At 34.5% G+C, this 17,651-nt stretch overlaps 1 protein-coding gene across 1 annotated transcript; it reads left to right on the top strand.

Moving 5' to 3' along the window:
- Positions 1–2,510: 2,510 nt before the first annotated feature.
- Positions 2,511–12,582, top strand: LOC131156340 (probable 3-beta-hydroxysteroid-Delta(8),Delta(7)-isomerase). The gene is made up of 4 exons (XM_058109945.1): positions 2,511–2,779; positions 11,737–11,883; positions 12,006–12,114; positions 12,192–12,582. The coding sequence occupies exons 1-4, from the start codon at positions 2,623–2,625 to the stop codon at positions 12,454–12,456; spliced, it is 678 nt and encodes a 225-aa protein (XP_057965928.1). The 5' UTR covers positions 2,511–2,622; the 3' UTR covers positions 12,457–12,582.
- Positions 12,583–17,651: the final 5,069 nt, after the last annotated feature.

Raw genomic sequence — 17,651 nt, forward strand, 5'->3', positions numbered from 1 at the left:
TCAGAAGCTACCACGGTGATCCTGTGGAGATTCTCTACAACATAGTCGGAGCGAAATGTTGATTTGAGAAGTTTGTGAACCATCCTAAAACCAGAGTACGTAGAATATTTGAGTATTGTTAGTATTACCAAGTTCATTTGAGCCTAAATTTTGTATTATATGAGAATATGCTGGGGTTTTGTGAAGTAAAATTAGGGTATTATATTTTCAGAAATAGGGTGTTTTGCGGCCCTGCAAGAGTGGGTTGAGGACCCCAGTGGATATCTTTTCAGAAATCCAGATAAATAAGGAATAGATTATAATTTCTAAGATGGAAAAATAAAGAGTATTCTAGGTATTTGGTTGATTGACAGGATATAAATGCTATGGAATTATAAATGCTAGAAGTGTAATTTAAAACGTTAGTAGGCGAGCCTAAATTATCAGGTAAGGGAAATGTGCTATACTAAGAGATTTTAGCATGGTTTTTAGTATAAATTATATGTTTTACCATATTATTATTTAGATTATAAAATATTAGTATAATAGAAAATATAGATTTCAGAGCATGTGAATCCAATTATTTAATTGTGTGGCATGAGCTAGTAACAGAGTAGTACAATATTTATACAGTTTACAAATACCATGTTTTACAGTATATAACATAAAATATCATGTGATATACATGTTTTATAGAATGATAAATTTTCAGTACACATATGGATAGAAATTATACAGTATATTTAGAAACATGATTTATAGTATATGTACAAAAATATATATTTTCAGCAATTTCAAAATACCATGATTTCAAAACCATAACACCTAAATGTTCAGATATTTAGACAAATATTTAGTTATAAAGATATTAAATATTCAGTCAGTTATTCAGATTAGTTTTTCAGTGCTATGGTTATTTCAAAATCATGGTAAAATAGTAATATAGATATATAAGTTACATATGTATATAGTATTAGACCTTGATGGACCAGATTCAGTCAGCAGAGCACGGTACCTTGCTATTTTCAGTTCAGAGTGTAACCACATAACTTAGATAGTATGTGAATTTTCAGCAGTCGATCGTGTCTATGTTGTGGACAGGCTCCCAGTCAGTTAGGGTTGAGGAGAGCGATCTGACTTTCGGAGTTCAGTTAACTTATTCTGGTCGGCCAACTAGTGATAGGTCTCACCTGTGGGCCGCACAACCCTGTCATGAGGGGTTAAATCATTACTTTCAGTTATCCATCCAAGGAATTTTCTCAGTTATTTTATATATATATATATATATATATATATCTAGATTTACAGAAACCGTAGACATACCTATGAATATTAGAAGTATTATAAATAGAAAATTCAGATAAACAGTTTATGTTAAGTAACATAGATATGAGCTATATTGTACATTATCTATACGTTTTTTCTCAGATTCAATTATTTATGGTATTTCTAAATTAGATTTTATAAATATGTAAACTCACTTGCCACACACTAGTAATAGTATATTTCGTCTTACTGAGCATTGTCTCATTCCAATGATTTAACATTTTTCAGGTGATCCAGTTAGGCAAGTAGATCAGGTTCGTAGATAAAGAGGACTACAGTACTGCCCTGTTTGTAGGGTGAGTGTTTTTGGGAAGTCATTTTTGAGTAGTCCTTAGGTCTAGATGAGGGTATTTTGGAAATAGTTATGTATGCATATTTTGGGAAAAATTCTAACACTCTAGTATTGTATATATTGACATGATTGTATGTATTCTACTTTTCGCTACATAGATAGTTTATTGGGTTCCAGATTCCATGGTCCCTATCTGGTCCTTGATGATGGTTTGGTTTTATTAGAAGGTATCGGAGTAGGGAAATTTTATAGTTATATATTTAAAAAACATGACATGAAAAATCAGGTCGTTATAGTTTGACTTACATTGCAAGTGCTCAAATCATTTAAACTGTCTATCCCTTATTTTAATTTTTATCGGTGCAATAAGCTTATCATAAAGGGTGTCCCCAAATCACAAAGCTCCCCACTTTGCTAGAGTAAGGGGAGGGTTGTCTCGGTACATGTAACTTTACCCCTACTTTTATAGAGATAGGTTATTTTCTTGGATTCAAATTCATGACCAAACTGCCATAAAAGAGCAACCTTACTTTTGATCCAAAATTCTCCAGGGCATTGGCGCAGTGGAAAGCAGACGGGCAATCCAGTAGGAGCATCGGGGGTTTGAATGCTGTTGATGCACTCAGTTGTAGACTCCCAATTGATGCAATGTAGCTGTGTCCCGAGGCAAGTGTCCGAAAAAAGGTCTTGAGAGGCAAGTTAGCCAAACGTCTAACCTGATTGTGAATAAGTTGTGTCCACATTCGAATTAACCTGGGTGGCAAATAAGGGGAAGGCCACCGTCTCGTGGGTTTGATACCGCACTGAGGGATCCAAAGGGTTTGTCGGTGGCAGAAGTTCTCATATAAAAATGATAATATTAATAATAATGCAATAAATTTGTTATAAATATGTTTATTTATGAACTTTTCAAAAGATGTAAATGTTCTAAAAATCAAATAAAAGTTTGTGAGTCGGAACCAAAGTTTGCACTGACGAAAAATTCTCGGAGCGGAGGAAAGAGAAAGTAGATCCATCCGGAATCCATGGCGGCGGCGGCAGGATCCGAGCGCGGTCACCCGTATGTTCCAGGAGACTTATTTCTACCGGATTTCGTACCCGGTTTCCTCTCTCAATCTGCCATCGTCGGCGTTTACGCACTGTCTTCGCTGCTTGTCATCTCCCTCATTTGGATCCTCTCTGGTACATACTCCTCCTCCTCCTCCTCCTCCTCCTGTTAACATGTTTCTCTTCTTCTTTGTCCTTTTCCATTTTCCCCATTCATTCGCTATTTCTCACTACACTGCTCTGACCAAGACTTGATCACGTTTAACATTTCATTTTTCTTGTCTGCATCCTTCTGTGGTAATTAGCTTCGTTTTCCTTGATAAGTAAGATAACTGCCTCCTACTGTAATTAATTCATTTTTCTGTGGACTCTGTTTCATCACATCCTCAATTTCAGTACAATTAGTTTGCTTATGATAATGACGTGGGAATGCACATTTCGAGATTTTTATCTCCATATATTATGTCAAGAGTTGGATCAGAGTACAGTCAAACCTGCGCAGTCTCATATTCAAACCCATCTCTAAAGGAAAATTTTGAGATGCAACTCGACCTGAGTTCGGTCAGTTGTTGAACTCACATTTCGAGATTTTTACCTCCATATATTATGTCAAGAGTTGGATCAGAGTACAGTCAAACCTGCGTAGTCTCATATTCAAACCCGTCTCTAAAGGAAAATTTTGAGATCCAACTCGATCTGAGTTTGGTCAAGTTGTTGAACTTGAGCTCTCAACTCCATGAAGAGATCTTGAGGTTCGCGGTTGAAAGAAGCTTGATTTAATTATAGAATAATATTAAAAAATTTATATAAATCTTATTTGAAGCTCCTTAGGTTCCAGATAGGTATTAAAGCTTTAACTTGATTCAAGCTATAAGAGTGGCTTGGGTTTGACTTGAACTCTAATAAAGTCATGCCTAGGTAATGTGAGTTGAGTTTGAGTAGCTTGTATGGTGGCTTTGACTCTCTTATGAGAAAATTTGGTCCTTTCGGTTTTCTATAGGTAGAACTATTGTGAGCGGTTTAAACTTTGACCCTTCTTTCTTCCAATTATGTTCTCGTACCCAAGCCCTGAAAAAACATCAAGAGTATTGATCCCGACCCAAGTCATAAATTACCATCCTAGATTGCTTGCAAAACCCATAAAAAGCAGATCTTCTGTGACTTGATGGTCAAGCCTCCTCGTCCAACGAGTCAGTCTATACTGTGGGTCCCACATTGGTCCACATGTAGTTCAGTAGGAATCACTATTTTAGAGTGATTTCCATGGTTTTAAATAAAGACCGCGACCGTTACGTAATGGTTTTTTGGGTTACTGATACTGTTACACACCACGAAATTGATGGGAAGAAAAATCACGGCCGTAGCAGCCGTTACGGACTGCGACCATTACGTAAAGGCCACTACGACCGTTACCTAACCGCTACAGGACTTACACCAAAAAATTATTTTATTTTTTACTTTTTCTTCTCACTTTTTCCATCTATTTCATATATCATTCTCAATATACCGAGTGGCATGAGGGGGACAAAATTATAAAGAGGATGAAAATGATACAAAATTTACTATTTCTTTAAATACTCACAATAGATGCATTAATTAACAATTTGAAAATACTAACTTGTTAGTAAAATATTTTATTTTGATAATATTAGTAATGTGATATTTATTTATGTTCTATATTTTTCAACTTCAACCTTCTTTATTTTCTAGCTATTTTATATTTGTATTATTCGTATGTCTTATGTGTCTAATAGATTAATGGAGTGTATAATGTTTCTTGTTTTATTAATTAATTTAGCACATATAAGAATTTATCACAGATAAGAACAATGAGAAGTATAAATATGCACATATACGTAATTTTTCTATCAATGGTGATTTAAAAAAAATGTAAACTTGTTGCCCTTACCAAATAACTTAGTTACTCGAACTAAAGGATCCAAAATGCACTAAAAATTTTTCTAAGAAGGGCTAAAAGTTTAAAACATGCAAGTACGCTAATATGCACAAGGTTGTGCATGCTTCAAAAAAATTCATGGCCGTTACACCCGCTTCCTATTATGTGACATCCGTTACTCCCGCTTCCCATTACACCTATTACCATTATGTTATGCTACTCGCTACCGCGATTTAAAAGCATGGTGATTTCCTTGGACGGGAAAGGTTGATCGAGGGACCTAACTTTTTCTCCTCTCTTAAACTCCTGACTGTCAGCTGCGCTACTCCTCTCTTTCTCTATCTCCATGGGCAAATAGAACATAAGTAAAATGGAGCAAAAGCTGCAAACTACAAAGAAAGGTAGAAACAGTCAACTCTAGTGATTGGCCTATCATTCTCATCTCTGGTCACTGTAATATGAAATATACAATTGCACAAGACTTTGTCTAAGTAAGGATAATTGAGTAAGAAAATAAAGTTGGTAGAGCTGCCAATCATTCACCCCTAAATTTTGTTGTGTTTAGGTGCCAACTAATTTGGATATGGATCAAGCCCTTAGAAGCCACAATCGTCTGCATCATGGGTCAATTCCTGGTCTTTAAATTGGACTATTATTTGCAATATGATCTATTATACACAAATTTAGTTGAACTCCATTCTAATTTTTGGGTTGGAATGCATCATGCATGCAAAGGCTTTAATATTTGGTTGGCTTAACATATGGGCGGATCCTTATTTTTTAGGCTAATTATTGTGTATTTTATGTGCCATGCATTTATTGTTGTGCTCTTTCAAGTGCATGCATTTAGTTATTTGCATGGTGATTGGATTTTTCAAAGCATATGATAACATGCATGGTTATCTTTCAACTTTGCTAGTATATTTTCAAGCCATGTCTTCGATTGATTCAAATGCATAGGAGTTATGTTGCATGGACCATTAAATGTATGGTTGGCTGTTATGCATGTTGGGTGTATAAAAGGGAGAGGTTATATCATGGGCATAGAGTGGGAGTGTGGAGTGTGAGGCAGACAAGCCAAGAGGAAATGAGCAAATGATGTAGGTCAGCAATGATATTACTGCCAAGAGAGAAATTGCAAGAGAAATATAGGAGAAGAGAGGAGAGGAGAGGGGAAGAAGAACAAGAAGGAAAGAAGAGGATGGGGGGAATCGCATATTCACTTTCAATTCAGAAACTTATCAAAATCTAACTTCCACATGGCTTTACACCTTATTTTATAAGAAAGTGTAAATTATAGAAAATTACATATAAAGCCCTGAAGATACATGAAATTACACCACCTGCCACATAATCACCACAAGTTGTAATTCCTGTCCTACGTCAGTAGGTTGCGTTTGGTTTGTAGAATGCTTATTTTTAGGAATAAATTAGTTATATTAGGCTAATTGCAATTAGTTACACAAAAAATTATGTTGTTACCATAAGCAACTAACAAAGTGAAACTTTCTATAAGTCCATAATGAGGAATAGATAAGAAATAACTATTTCCAAATTTCACCATGGGAATATCTATTTCTTTCTTATTACATGTTGGGTGAAATAATTAGGAATATACGAGAAATGGCCATTACCTCTATTTCTTTGCTTCCCATTGTATTTCATCTTATTCCAAGAAAAAGTTATTTCGCCAATCAAATGTGACTTAAAGGCAAAAAATGAATGTTGTCAGGGATTCACCTTGGATTCTTCCTCCTCTCCTTTTTTTTTCCTTTGGTTAGAAAGGGTTTGTGTGTTTTTACAACTCATTGAAGAGAAGTGTGAAGCTTTCTTGGTGTAATTTTTGTTCACCTTGATAGTGGATTTTTTGTTGTTGTTGTATCGTCTATGGATGTAGGCCTTGTGTCAAACCATGTAAATTTATTGGGTTGTGGTTACTCTATTTTTTTTCTTTTAATTTTATCTTCTGCCCATTGTATGTGGCTGATCCTTGTGGTCCAACAATGCCTAATGATTGTGTTAGCTTGTTTGTTGAGAGTCCATCCATTCCCATTGAAGAATGCTTTCTACTTTTTAACTCCTATTCCATAACCAGCCACTATAATAGTTTTTTTTTTTTTGGGGGGGGCGGGGCGAAGGGTTCCAAACTCGATGAAGCTTTCCACTACAAGCTCTTTTTGTTCTATTTACTCTATTTATTTCCTTCCAATTTTATTTTATTTCTTTGCCAATTGGATGTGGCTTGTTCTCGTGGTCCAACAATGCCTAATGATTGTGTTAGATCGTTTATCGAAACTTTGTCCATTCCCACAAAAGATAACTTCCAATTTTTTGAACTCTTGCCCAATGCCACTCCATTTTAGGAGGCCTCTAAATGATAGAGAGTTGGTTGAGCTGTCCTCATTGTTGATTTTATTGAATATTTGTCATCTTTCTTCAAGGAAGGATGTTCATTCTTGGCCCTTAGATCATTTGGGCCTATATTCTTGTAAATCATTTTATGAGTTCTTGACCTATTCAAATTCCTCTTTTGCTCTTTATTCTATTGTTTGGAAGACCAAAGTACCCCCAAAAATTAGGGATTGTATTTGGTTAGCCATGCTTAATAGACTCAACACAAATAACTTGTTGCAAATTAGGAGACTTTCTCTAGATCTTTATGTGCTTTACTATGATAATTCAGGACAACATCTCATTTATTTTTGCATTGTGATTTTGCTTGGAGTGTATGGAACAAGCTATATAGTGTTTTGGGAGAAAGTTGGGTTTGTCCAGAATTTATGGAGGAACTTTTGGCTATTTAATTTATGGGTTTTAGAAGGAGGAAGAATAGGGCTACAACAACATATAACAAACCAGGCCTCAAGTCCCAATAGGTGGTGTTGACTACATGAATTTTTTTCTGCCAATTTATGCAATCATGGACAATTTCCTTCAACAAATTCAGGGTTATTAAATCCTCACTATCTCATTTCAAGTTATTTTAGATCTATCCTTATCCCTTCTACAGCCCCTCACGGTAACTAATTCACTCTTCCTCACTGGCGCACTATTTGACCTATGTTGCAGGTTCCCAAATCACCTAAGTCATCCTTCCCTTATCTTATCTTCCATAGAAGTTACACCTAACTTATCACGAATATGTTCATTCAATCATTCCTTAATGTATCTTTTAATGTTATGTCGCTTATCCATCTTAGCGGCTTCTACTTTTTTTTTAATCTGCATTTGCATATTCAAGATGTCCTGCATTCTCATCTCGACCACTTTTTACTTTTTGGATTTGTTGTTTCTTAGTTGCCCAACATTCTGATCAATATTATATAGCTGGTCTTATATCCGTCCCATAGATCTTCCCTTTTAATTTTAAAAGTATTCTACGATCACACAACATACTCGATGCACTTCTCCATTTTATGCATTGCATCTTATTTAATTTCTCGTTCAGCTTGCATAATGGATCCAAGGTATCAAAATCTAATAGTGCTATTGATTTCTCCATCATCAAGTGTAACTTTGTCTATGATAATCCTCCTACCATGATTGAAATTACATTTATTCTATCTTATTTCTACTTATTCTAAAGCTTCTAGATTCTAAAACTTCTTTCCATAATTCTAACTTAGAGTCTACTCCACCCCTAGTTTCATCAATCAAGACTATATTATTTGCGAACAATATACACCATGAAACCTCATTTTGGACTCTCTTAATAAGTTTATTCATCACTAAAGTGAAAAGATAAGGGCTCAAAGCAGATCCTTGATATACACCTACTATGATTGGAAATTCCTTAATCCCTCCACTTGTAGTCATAATGCTAGTCATTACTCCATTATACATATCCTTAATGACTTCAGTATACTTACTGCATACACTTTTTTTTTTTTGTTTTCTAAAATCCATTATAGAACTTCCTTGGGTACCCTATTATATTCTTCCTCTAAGTCAATAAATACCATATGCAAGTCCCTCTTTTTTTCTCTAAAATTTTTCATTAATCTTCTTAAAAGATATGTAACTTCTGTAGTAGATTTCTCAGACATTTGTTTGTGTGTCTATGTTTATTTTATTTTATTTTATTTTTTTTAAATAATGATTGTTACACCCACTTCCAGCTACACCTGTTACCTTTAGGCTTCAACAACTGTTAACTCTTTTTAAAACCCTGTTCATAAATATATTGGGCAAAAGACTTGGCTAACACAAATGGGTGGGCATTAAGTTGCAAGGTAAAGTAGAACAAGGTCAATGTTATGGTTAGAGAATATCCATGGACAATCTCAAAAAGACTCTTTAGTATATCATGATGTGTAAGAAGCAAGACCTTGAAAAGAGTCATGTTGGAGAATAATTAAGAAGAATTAGGTTAAGGGATTGTTGGGTTTAATTAGTAGTTTATTATGTGTTTAGTTTAATCAGTATAATAGTATGTGTATTTTGGGGGCTTGTTTGTAATATTTGTGTAAAGTAAGGGTATTTTTGTAATTTTAATGTAGTTTTAGGGGTTTATGTGTAATTTCATGTAGAGAGGCTTTCTTAAAAATAATGTGTGAAAGCCATGTTATAGGCAATTGTTGATGAATTTGAATTGTTGATTGAACGTGAGTTTCCCCTTGGTATCTCCTCTCTCCTCCCTTCCACTTCCTCTCATCTAATTTCTCCATGGCTGCAGAACCTTGATTCTGCCCCTGCATCATTTGGTATTAGAGCCCGACCACAATCTTCATTCTTCCATTTCAGTCCACCCATTCTCCCTCACTCTTCTCCTTCTCTTCTTCTCCTCTTCTTCTATTTCTCTTCCTTAGAAATAGAAGAAGAATTGGATTGATAATTGTTGGGTTAAGTTAGTAGTTTATTATGTGTGTTTAGTATTAATTAGTGTAGGATTATGTGTATTTGGTGGTTGTTTGTTCATGAATTTGAATTGTTGAATTGAATGTGAGTTCCCTCTGGTATCTCCTCCTCCCTTCCCTTCCTTTCCCTTCCTCTCTTCTATTTCTTTTAAATTCTCCCAAGGCTGCAGAACTTGATGCTGCCCCTGCATCATATCGGTTCGCTAAATTATTGTTTGAAAACTCCACAGAAGCTAACAAGTTCTAGGCTTATCCTCTAATATGCACCAGAGTAGGTCATGAAACCATGATTAACCACCTCACTACCTTAGTTTGACCAAGAGTCTAAGGATGAGAGCAATTGAAAACTGTTATCAGCTGGGTGCCAAACGGTTTCAGGTCTTCTATAAATAGCTAACAAACTTCACATCCCTATCGAAACTATTGGAGTGGGTAACCGATGAAAGAAGAGCTTGGCTATGTGTGACATGTTTTGCTACACAATGAAATGGGTCATTTTTTATGCCTATTGACCACAACAAAAATTGGAATCATGACCCCAGTAGTTTTAGGTAACCCTGGATTGAAGTCCATGCCAAGATCCTTCCAAGGTATATGCAGAAGGGGAATGGAGTATATAGATATAGACTACTGTTCTGTTTTGTGGGCTTTGTAATTGGTGCGACATTAAGACACAATCCCAACAACATCTTCAAGTATCTTCTACTAGAAGAGTGGACTTATCCCTACCAAAATGGCCAGGTAGACCGTCGGCATGCATCTCTAAACTACATACCTAACTAATTGACTTAATCATGGCAGTTATCATTTTTTTTTTTTTTGGGTTTTTTGTTTGTTTGTTTGTTTGTTTCTTTTTTTGTGGAAAAGGATACAAAAGTTACAAAAGCAAGGGTACTCATCCTTTATGTGCTCAAAGCCCACGACACAAACACTTAAGTATAGAAGTGCTACAAATCAAACTCTGTCGTATATATCATATTTTTTCTATGACCATATGCATTATATTTTTAGTTTGTATCATTGAACTTCATGCTTATGTAGGCTATGGGGTAACCCTCTTTATTTAACACTCCAATACCTATTCCAAATGCATCACAGGCAAACTTGAAGGCTTAAGAGAAGTGTGGATGTGATACAATGGGTGCATGTGATACAATGGATGCCTAAATATTGTGATTATCACCCATAAAGCTTTAGCAACAAGAATATACGAATAAAACTCCCTTTTTAAGTAATGGGTGAGGAGAGCCATGATGGTGCTAAAGTTCCTACTGACCTGCTTGTAAAATTGGGCAGCCCATGAAAACTATGCACTTTTAATCCCACATAGTTTTCACCTTCTCAGGATCAGCAGAAATGCCCAGGGCTAAAATTTCAACTCCTAAGGAAATGACACATGTATGAAGGAAGGAACATTTCTTAAAGTTAATATATATCTTTTTAGCATACCTAAGCATAGCGAAAACTTCACGGAGGTGACCCAAGTGCCCCTTTTTAGAATGAGCGTGTAGATCAAGATGTCATCAAAGTGGACAACGAGGGACTTATCCATGAAAGGAGGAAGTAGCTGTGTCATTAGTCACATAAACATGTCAAGGGCATTACATAGTCCAAAAGGCATGACAAGCTTCTCTCCTAGAGACCATCTTGAGACTTTAAAGCAGTTTTCCACTCATCTCTTGGTAGGAGATGAATTTGGTGATAGCTGCTACGTAGATTAAGCTTTGAGTAGGCCCTAGAACCCAGATCTAACACATCTTGTAACCTAGAATGGGAAACCTGTACTTCACCATGATTTTTGTTGATCATCCGATTGTTAACACACATTCTCCAGGTGCCATCTTTCTTCAGAATAAAAGGATATAGAAAAAAAGAGAGAGTTTGTGATGATTCAAGGACTAAAGTTAGGCTCAATGTGTCCCTTCTTTAGCAATCCCTATTGATTGTTCACTTCTAACTGACTCCCTAGTGTTTAATGGATAATGTGGGAGATTTGGTAACTAGGACCTGAGGATGAAGTAAATAGCGCAATGGATGTCTTTTGGAGGTGGCAACCCGGTGGGCATTTTTGCAAGAGTTGACATCTTGAAATTCACATAATAGTTGATTAATCTCAGAAGGTTGAACCTTTTATGCTGGACACCATGGTTTTAAAACCTAGACCTGCTTTTCTCCTTTCCTTAGTATTAAAACATTCTTGAAACTTTATTATTATTATTATTATTATTATTATTATTATTGAAATAATATATTTGATTCAATTAAAGATTATTTTTTAAAAGCAATAATATTAATGTTTATGTTTATGCAAATAATATGTTTATGTTTCTTTTTACAAGGTCGGCTACCCAAGACAACCAAGATTGATAGGTTACTCTTGTGCTGGTGGGCTTTCACAGGCCTTACCCACATAATCATCGAGGGCTATTTTGTTTTCTCTCCAGAATTTTACAAGGAGAAGACTGCCTGTTACCTGGCTGAAGTTTGTAGGTTCACTAATTCTCTTTCTTAATTTCTTCTTTGCTTATAGCCATTATTAGCTGTTGGGACTATTTTAAAGACTCAAAAAACTCTTTGATGGATAGTGCTTGTAAATTAAAACTGGCAGGGAAAGAATATAGCAAAGGTGATTCAAGGTATGCAGCCAGGGATGCAGGGGTTGTTACTGTTGAAGGAATAACTGTGGTTTTAGAAGGTCCAGCATCCCTTCTGGCAATGTAAGATTGATTTCGGAGTCTCATAGCATTTTCATGTATGCAAGTCTTGTTGCACTGAGATTAATGGTGCCTTGCAGGTACGCAATAGCCACGAAGAAATCATACAGCCACATACTTCAGTTTGCCATTTCTTTGGGGCAGCTCTATGGAACAGCTGTATATTTTATTACTTCTCTTTTGGAAGGCGATAATTATGCTGCAAGCCCGTATTATTATTATGCATACTATATTGCAGCAAATGCTTCATGGGTTGTAATACCCTCGCTCATTGCCATTCGGTGCTGGAAGAAGATATGTGCAGCATTTGAGGTCCAACGCCATGGAAAGAGCAAAACTCGTTAAGGTTGTATGGTGAGTCTGTGTTAAACTCTGTTATTTTGCCAATTTTTGCCCTGGAATGTGACATCAAATTGAAAATTTATCCGAACAAAATCAATTAATTTTGACAATTTAAGCTGGTTTTTCTTACGGTTTTGGTGTGGTTGGTCTTTGGAACAGGAAAATTAAGAGCAAGGATCCGTTTGTTTAATGGTCCAAAAATGAATTTCCGCATTGTTGTTTTTCAAAATGAGCAAAAATTTAATAGTGCCTTGAATTTGTCAAAAGAAATAGTCCATTGCATAAATTAGCGAAAAGGATTCATATAAGTGACTTCACCTTGTGGGGCTTATGGCTTGGTTTTGTTGTTGTTGTTGTTGTTGTTGAAAATGAAAACAAGGAAATGCTTCATATATGTTATTGTGCTGAAAAGTACGATTGGTTAGCTGTTTTTGAAGATGTCTTCGAAAGTAAAAACAATGGAACCGTATTTAGTTAAGGTTGCTTCTAGGGGCAATTCATTAATAGTAATAAAATTTTTATTATTATTAAAAAGTGGAGTATATAAATTTATCGGATTTTTCTTAATAGGCGCCTCACATAATTGGAGTTCAAATCAAGCCTATAAGTTCAAGATTTTTCTAGTATACATTTGATGTGAGATTGTGACACACAACAACTAGTGATATTAGAGCTCTAGCTTAAGATTGTTTTTCATATTTTATTTTAGATTTTTAAAAATGATTACAAAAAAATATCACCTTAATTTTTAGTGAGAAAGAATAAATTAGACCCCGCAATATTAAGTGAAACTTATTTTACTATTTGTACTTTTAATTAGTCCAAATTAAATTATTGATTTTGAGTAATTATAGATTAATGTAAATGGTAGTGAATGCCACTGAAATATATACAAAAATGTCAAAATGAGATTAACATTGGATCACCATTAATTAATTGTTTATAGCTTAGAATTAAATGATTTTTTTTATAAAAAAAAAAAAACAACAACTCAAGTATAGTGCAAAAGGGGCGATACTATAATTTCCACTTTTAAATTGATAAATGCCTCAACTTTAATTAGAACTAAAATAGTGTATTTTTTTAAGTAGTGAAAAAGCCAACTTATCGTTTCACTCTTTTCCATTATTCAGACTTTGTATAAGAAATTTAAAATTTTATAGGATATTTTCTTTTTTAACTTTCATACACAAAATAACGCACATTGTCTTAGCACAAAATATTAAATTATATATATGGCCATTTGTGTAGTTTAACTTGATGTATTTGAGTTAATTGGCTAAGCTAATTGCCCGAACACATTAAATCAAACAAGTTTTGCCCATTAATTAATTGGATAATAGGTTGACACATTAATTAGTTAACTCAAAGCATAATTTTTTACCCTATTTGCATATTTTCAGCTCAATGTATTTAAACCAATTAGTCTAGATTGTTACTAAATCAATTAGCTTGAAGCCCAATTTCTCCAGAGTGCATTAAATAAATTGATAATTTTTAGTAGTGTGGCTTAGTGCCAACTTTCCGCTTAACATATTTGCATGATGAGTTAGTTTGGATCGTAACTTGACTTGTTAAATAAGTTATTTAGGAGCACGGTCAAGGGTAGCATGGTTCATTGTTCAATGATCTATCCATTATATCAATTCGTTCAAAGAACGATTTTAATTTGACACTCTTTATACTATTAAGCCTAATGCTTAGTTTCCCAGTCCAATGCGTTACCATGGTATATGATTATTGACCCAAAACATTAAAATTAGCTAGTCTAGTGCATAGTTTTCAACCTAATGCATTTAAATCACTTAATTTATTGCATGATTTTCAGTTCAATATGCTTGGCCATAGGACATTTAAGCCCATGGGATTATGTTAAAGGTTGGTTTGTGAGCCAACAACTTACTATTAGCTTAACTCAACTCAGCCTCGAGCGAACCTCATGCAAATCCAACTTCGTATTAGCTTAACTTGACATCAAATAAAAACATGACTTCATATTAGCTTGTGTAAACATCAATTTAGCTTGGCTTCACATTAATCTAGCCCATCCTCTAATCAGCTTGACTTGATTATGAATTAATTTAGTCTCAAGTTAATTCATCTCAACCTCAAAATTTAACTTAAATTCGTAGCAGCAATGCTCTAAAGTTAGGAATACGCAAGCACACATGCACTTGATATATTAATTGTTACACCCTTTACTCAAGCCACCATAAAGACCGGGTAAAAGAATTTAGTGAAAATCTATTCTCACTTCTTACTTTTTACCAAGGATTGCATACCAAAACACGCAAGAAGTGATGTATATGTGTGTTTACAATGAAGATGGATTTGAATAAATTTCAAATCCATAATCATGGAAACCATGTAGGCACTCATTTTTGGGCTCTCTCTCTCTTTCACACACACAACATGAATGTGGGATTCAATGTCAACTTAATAGGGCCCATACGATATGTGGGGACATATATGGAAGCTTGTAAGTAACTAGCTATGACTAGCCCCACCCATGATTTCTAGACTACCTTGTGACGGTTTTGTTCCACTTAGATATTGATACGTGGACCATCAGTTTCGCATTCTTGACTAGGACTATAAATGAACCAAGTCACTCACGAGTGGCTTGAAAGCTCAACTCAATAAAAACTTATTCAGGTTCGTTCATTTGCAAGTGATTCTTAAGCCTAAAATGAGTTGAGCCTAAACATGAATGGACTCAGCTCATTTTGACTCATGAGCAACTGGATTATACGCTTGATTTGTGCTTTAGAATAATTTATGTGCTAATTTAATAAGGCTAAATTAGATTTGATTGACTATAGTGAGTTTAAAAGTAGATATTGTTTTCAGTATAGGATGTTTTGCTCAAACTCCATAACTTGAATTTAGTGAGTGATAAGACTAATGCTCAAGGTCAATAGGCTAGTTTGATGGGACCAAAATACTCTAAAGATAGTATTGGTAAGAGTCTCTTTTCACTTGTACACAACAAAACCTCTTGCCTCTCAAAGTCAGAGGTTCTAAAAGAACTTGACGATCAGTGAGTATTCTAATAGCTCGCGAGCTTATTCATTTGCATAATAAACAAACTTGAACAAGTATATTAAAGCTCAGTCTAAATTGGACTCGAACTCGAGCTCTTTTAAAAATTTTATAAACAAGACAGAGCATGGCAAAATTAGGCTCAACTCAACTCATAGAGCCATATCTTTGACTAGCAGAAAAAAAACAAATATGTGGGGTCCAAAATTGAAGAGGCAAGACCCAAGATCCACGTGTCTGCATTCAAGTGGAGTAAGACCACCACATGACATATTAAATTGGTATTTTGAGACTGCAAACTTTTCTACAAGGTATATACTTTTTATTATACAGATAGATGAGTAGTGACCATATATAGTACATATATGCATAGTCAAAGCCAACCATTGAGAATGCGCATGGATTAATTAATTGAATCTTCCTTCACTAGAATTCAACTACAGTGATCACTTTATTTGAGTTGTTGCTAAGAATTTTACTTAACAAGATGTTAAATGACAACATAGTGATAGTTGTGTATGTTATCACTAGTCTTTTAAACAATGACATTGCCTTATTTAGAGCTAAAATGAAAGAAAGAAAGAATTAAAGGCTGCATTAAAGCATGTAAAAAGGATCTTTCGAAAGCATGTATGGTTGCACGAATGTTGGTAATGAACAATCATATATGTTCGCTCGATCAATCGAATCTTCCAACCTAACTCTACGTTTTGTTCACCGAATATCTATTCTTAGGAATAAATTAGTTATAATAGGTTAGTTACAATCAGTTATGCAAAAAAATTATGTTGATATCCAAAGGCAAATAACATTATAGAACTTTTTATGAGTTCAAAGATAAATAACTATTCTCATAAGAATAAAATGAATATTTATTCCTTTCTTACTAATTGTTAAATGAAATAATGGTCATTTCCTGTTGACCAGTCCTACCACCTAGAGACTATTGTACTCGGCATGTTCAAGCAACGACCACAATCATAGGTATTGAGCTAACTGTCCGGTGCTGTGCTGCTTACATTTTCTAGTTTAGAGCCTGATCACATTTTAATTAATTTTTTAAACTAATGCATTGAAATGGAACCAATAGAGTATCAGCTCACGATTCATTCATTTCCTTGTGTTTTTTTTTTTTTCCATCTAATTGCCAAGGAAAGAGAGCTTCAAACTGTGATGATCCCATGTGTAATAGACTTTTAAACTTCCTTCTAATTTGTGGGATCAAGAAATCAAATTCTAAAATGGAATTATATTTCTATATTTGGTTTGTGAAATCGAAGACGTAATCATATTTCGACCAAAATAATGGGAATTGGGATTCCATCGCAATTGGCCTGAAATTCATCTTCATTTTATAGAATAAAATTTATTTTATAATGAAAAAATATCATTAAAACAATAACTATAATACTAATTATTATTATAATAATAAATTAATATAATAACTAAAGTAACTGCACTACCAATAATTTTTATTGTTGCAAAAACATAATAAAAACAAGAACAATATGAATAAAACATGCCAAAATAATAATAATTATTATTTTAAAGATAATATTCATGATAAAAATAACAAAATAATAATAATATCTACAAATAACACACCGCACATGCAAGAACCAAACCCCCACTAAAGAGTATAGATCTAACATGAGCAAAATAAAAACTAGAATTCATATACATGGGATGTAGTGGCCATAATTAAGATCCCTTGAAGGGCTCTGGCAAGCATGAGTGCTCTCTCCCACGCAACTATAATAACTCTTAGAGCTATGCGAGATTAAAGCATCCATTTGTCGACATAATTCAAGATAAAGAAAAAGATGAAAAATTAATCTATGGATGGTCAATACATTACAAAAAAAAACTTGCATCCTTCACAAGTATACATCTTTCGCATTCATATTTTTTCATGACTTCATGTGCTTTCCTGCAAGAGCAATCTAATCACCAGTCTCTTTCCAGAACTTTTGCGGCTGTCATCCTAAAAATTAGTCTAACCTTGAAACTAAAATTGTGTGAGGGGAAGAAGAAGAAGACGATGAAATCAAGTTGGTTACACAAGAAGCACAACATTCGGCACACCCAAAACCCCCGACCTCGAGACCAACAATACTCACATGAAGTGGGTGGAGGAAATGAATGTGAGCTTCTAT

This window comes from Malania oleifera, chromosome 5, assembly GCF_029873635.1.
Source record: "Malania oleifera isolate guangnan ecotype guangnan chromosome 5, ASM2987363v1, whole genome shotgun sequence".
NCBI lineage: Eukaryota > Viridiplantae > Streptophyta > Magnoliopsida > Santalales > Ximeniaceae > Malania > Malania oleifera.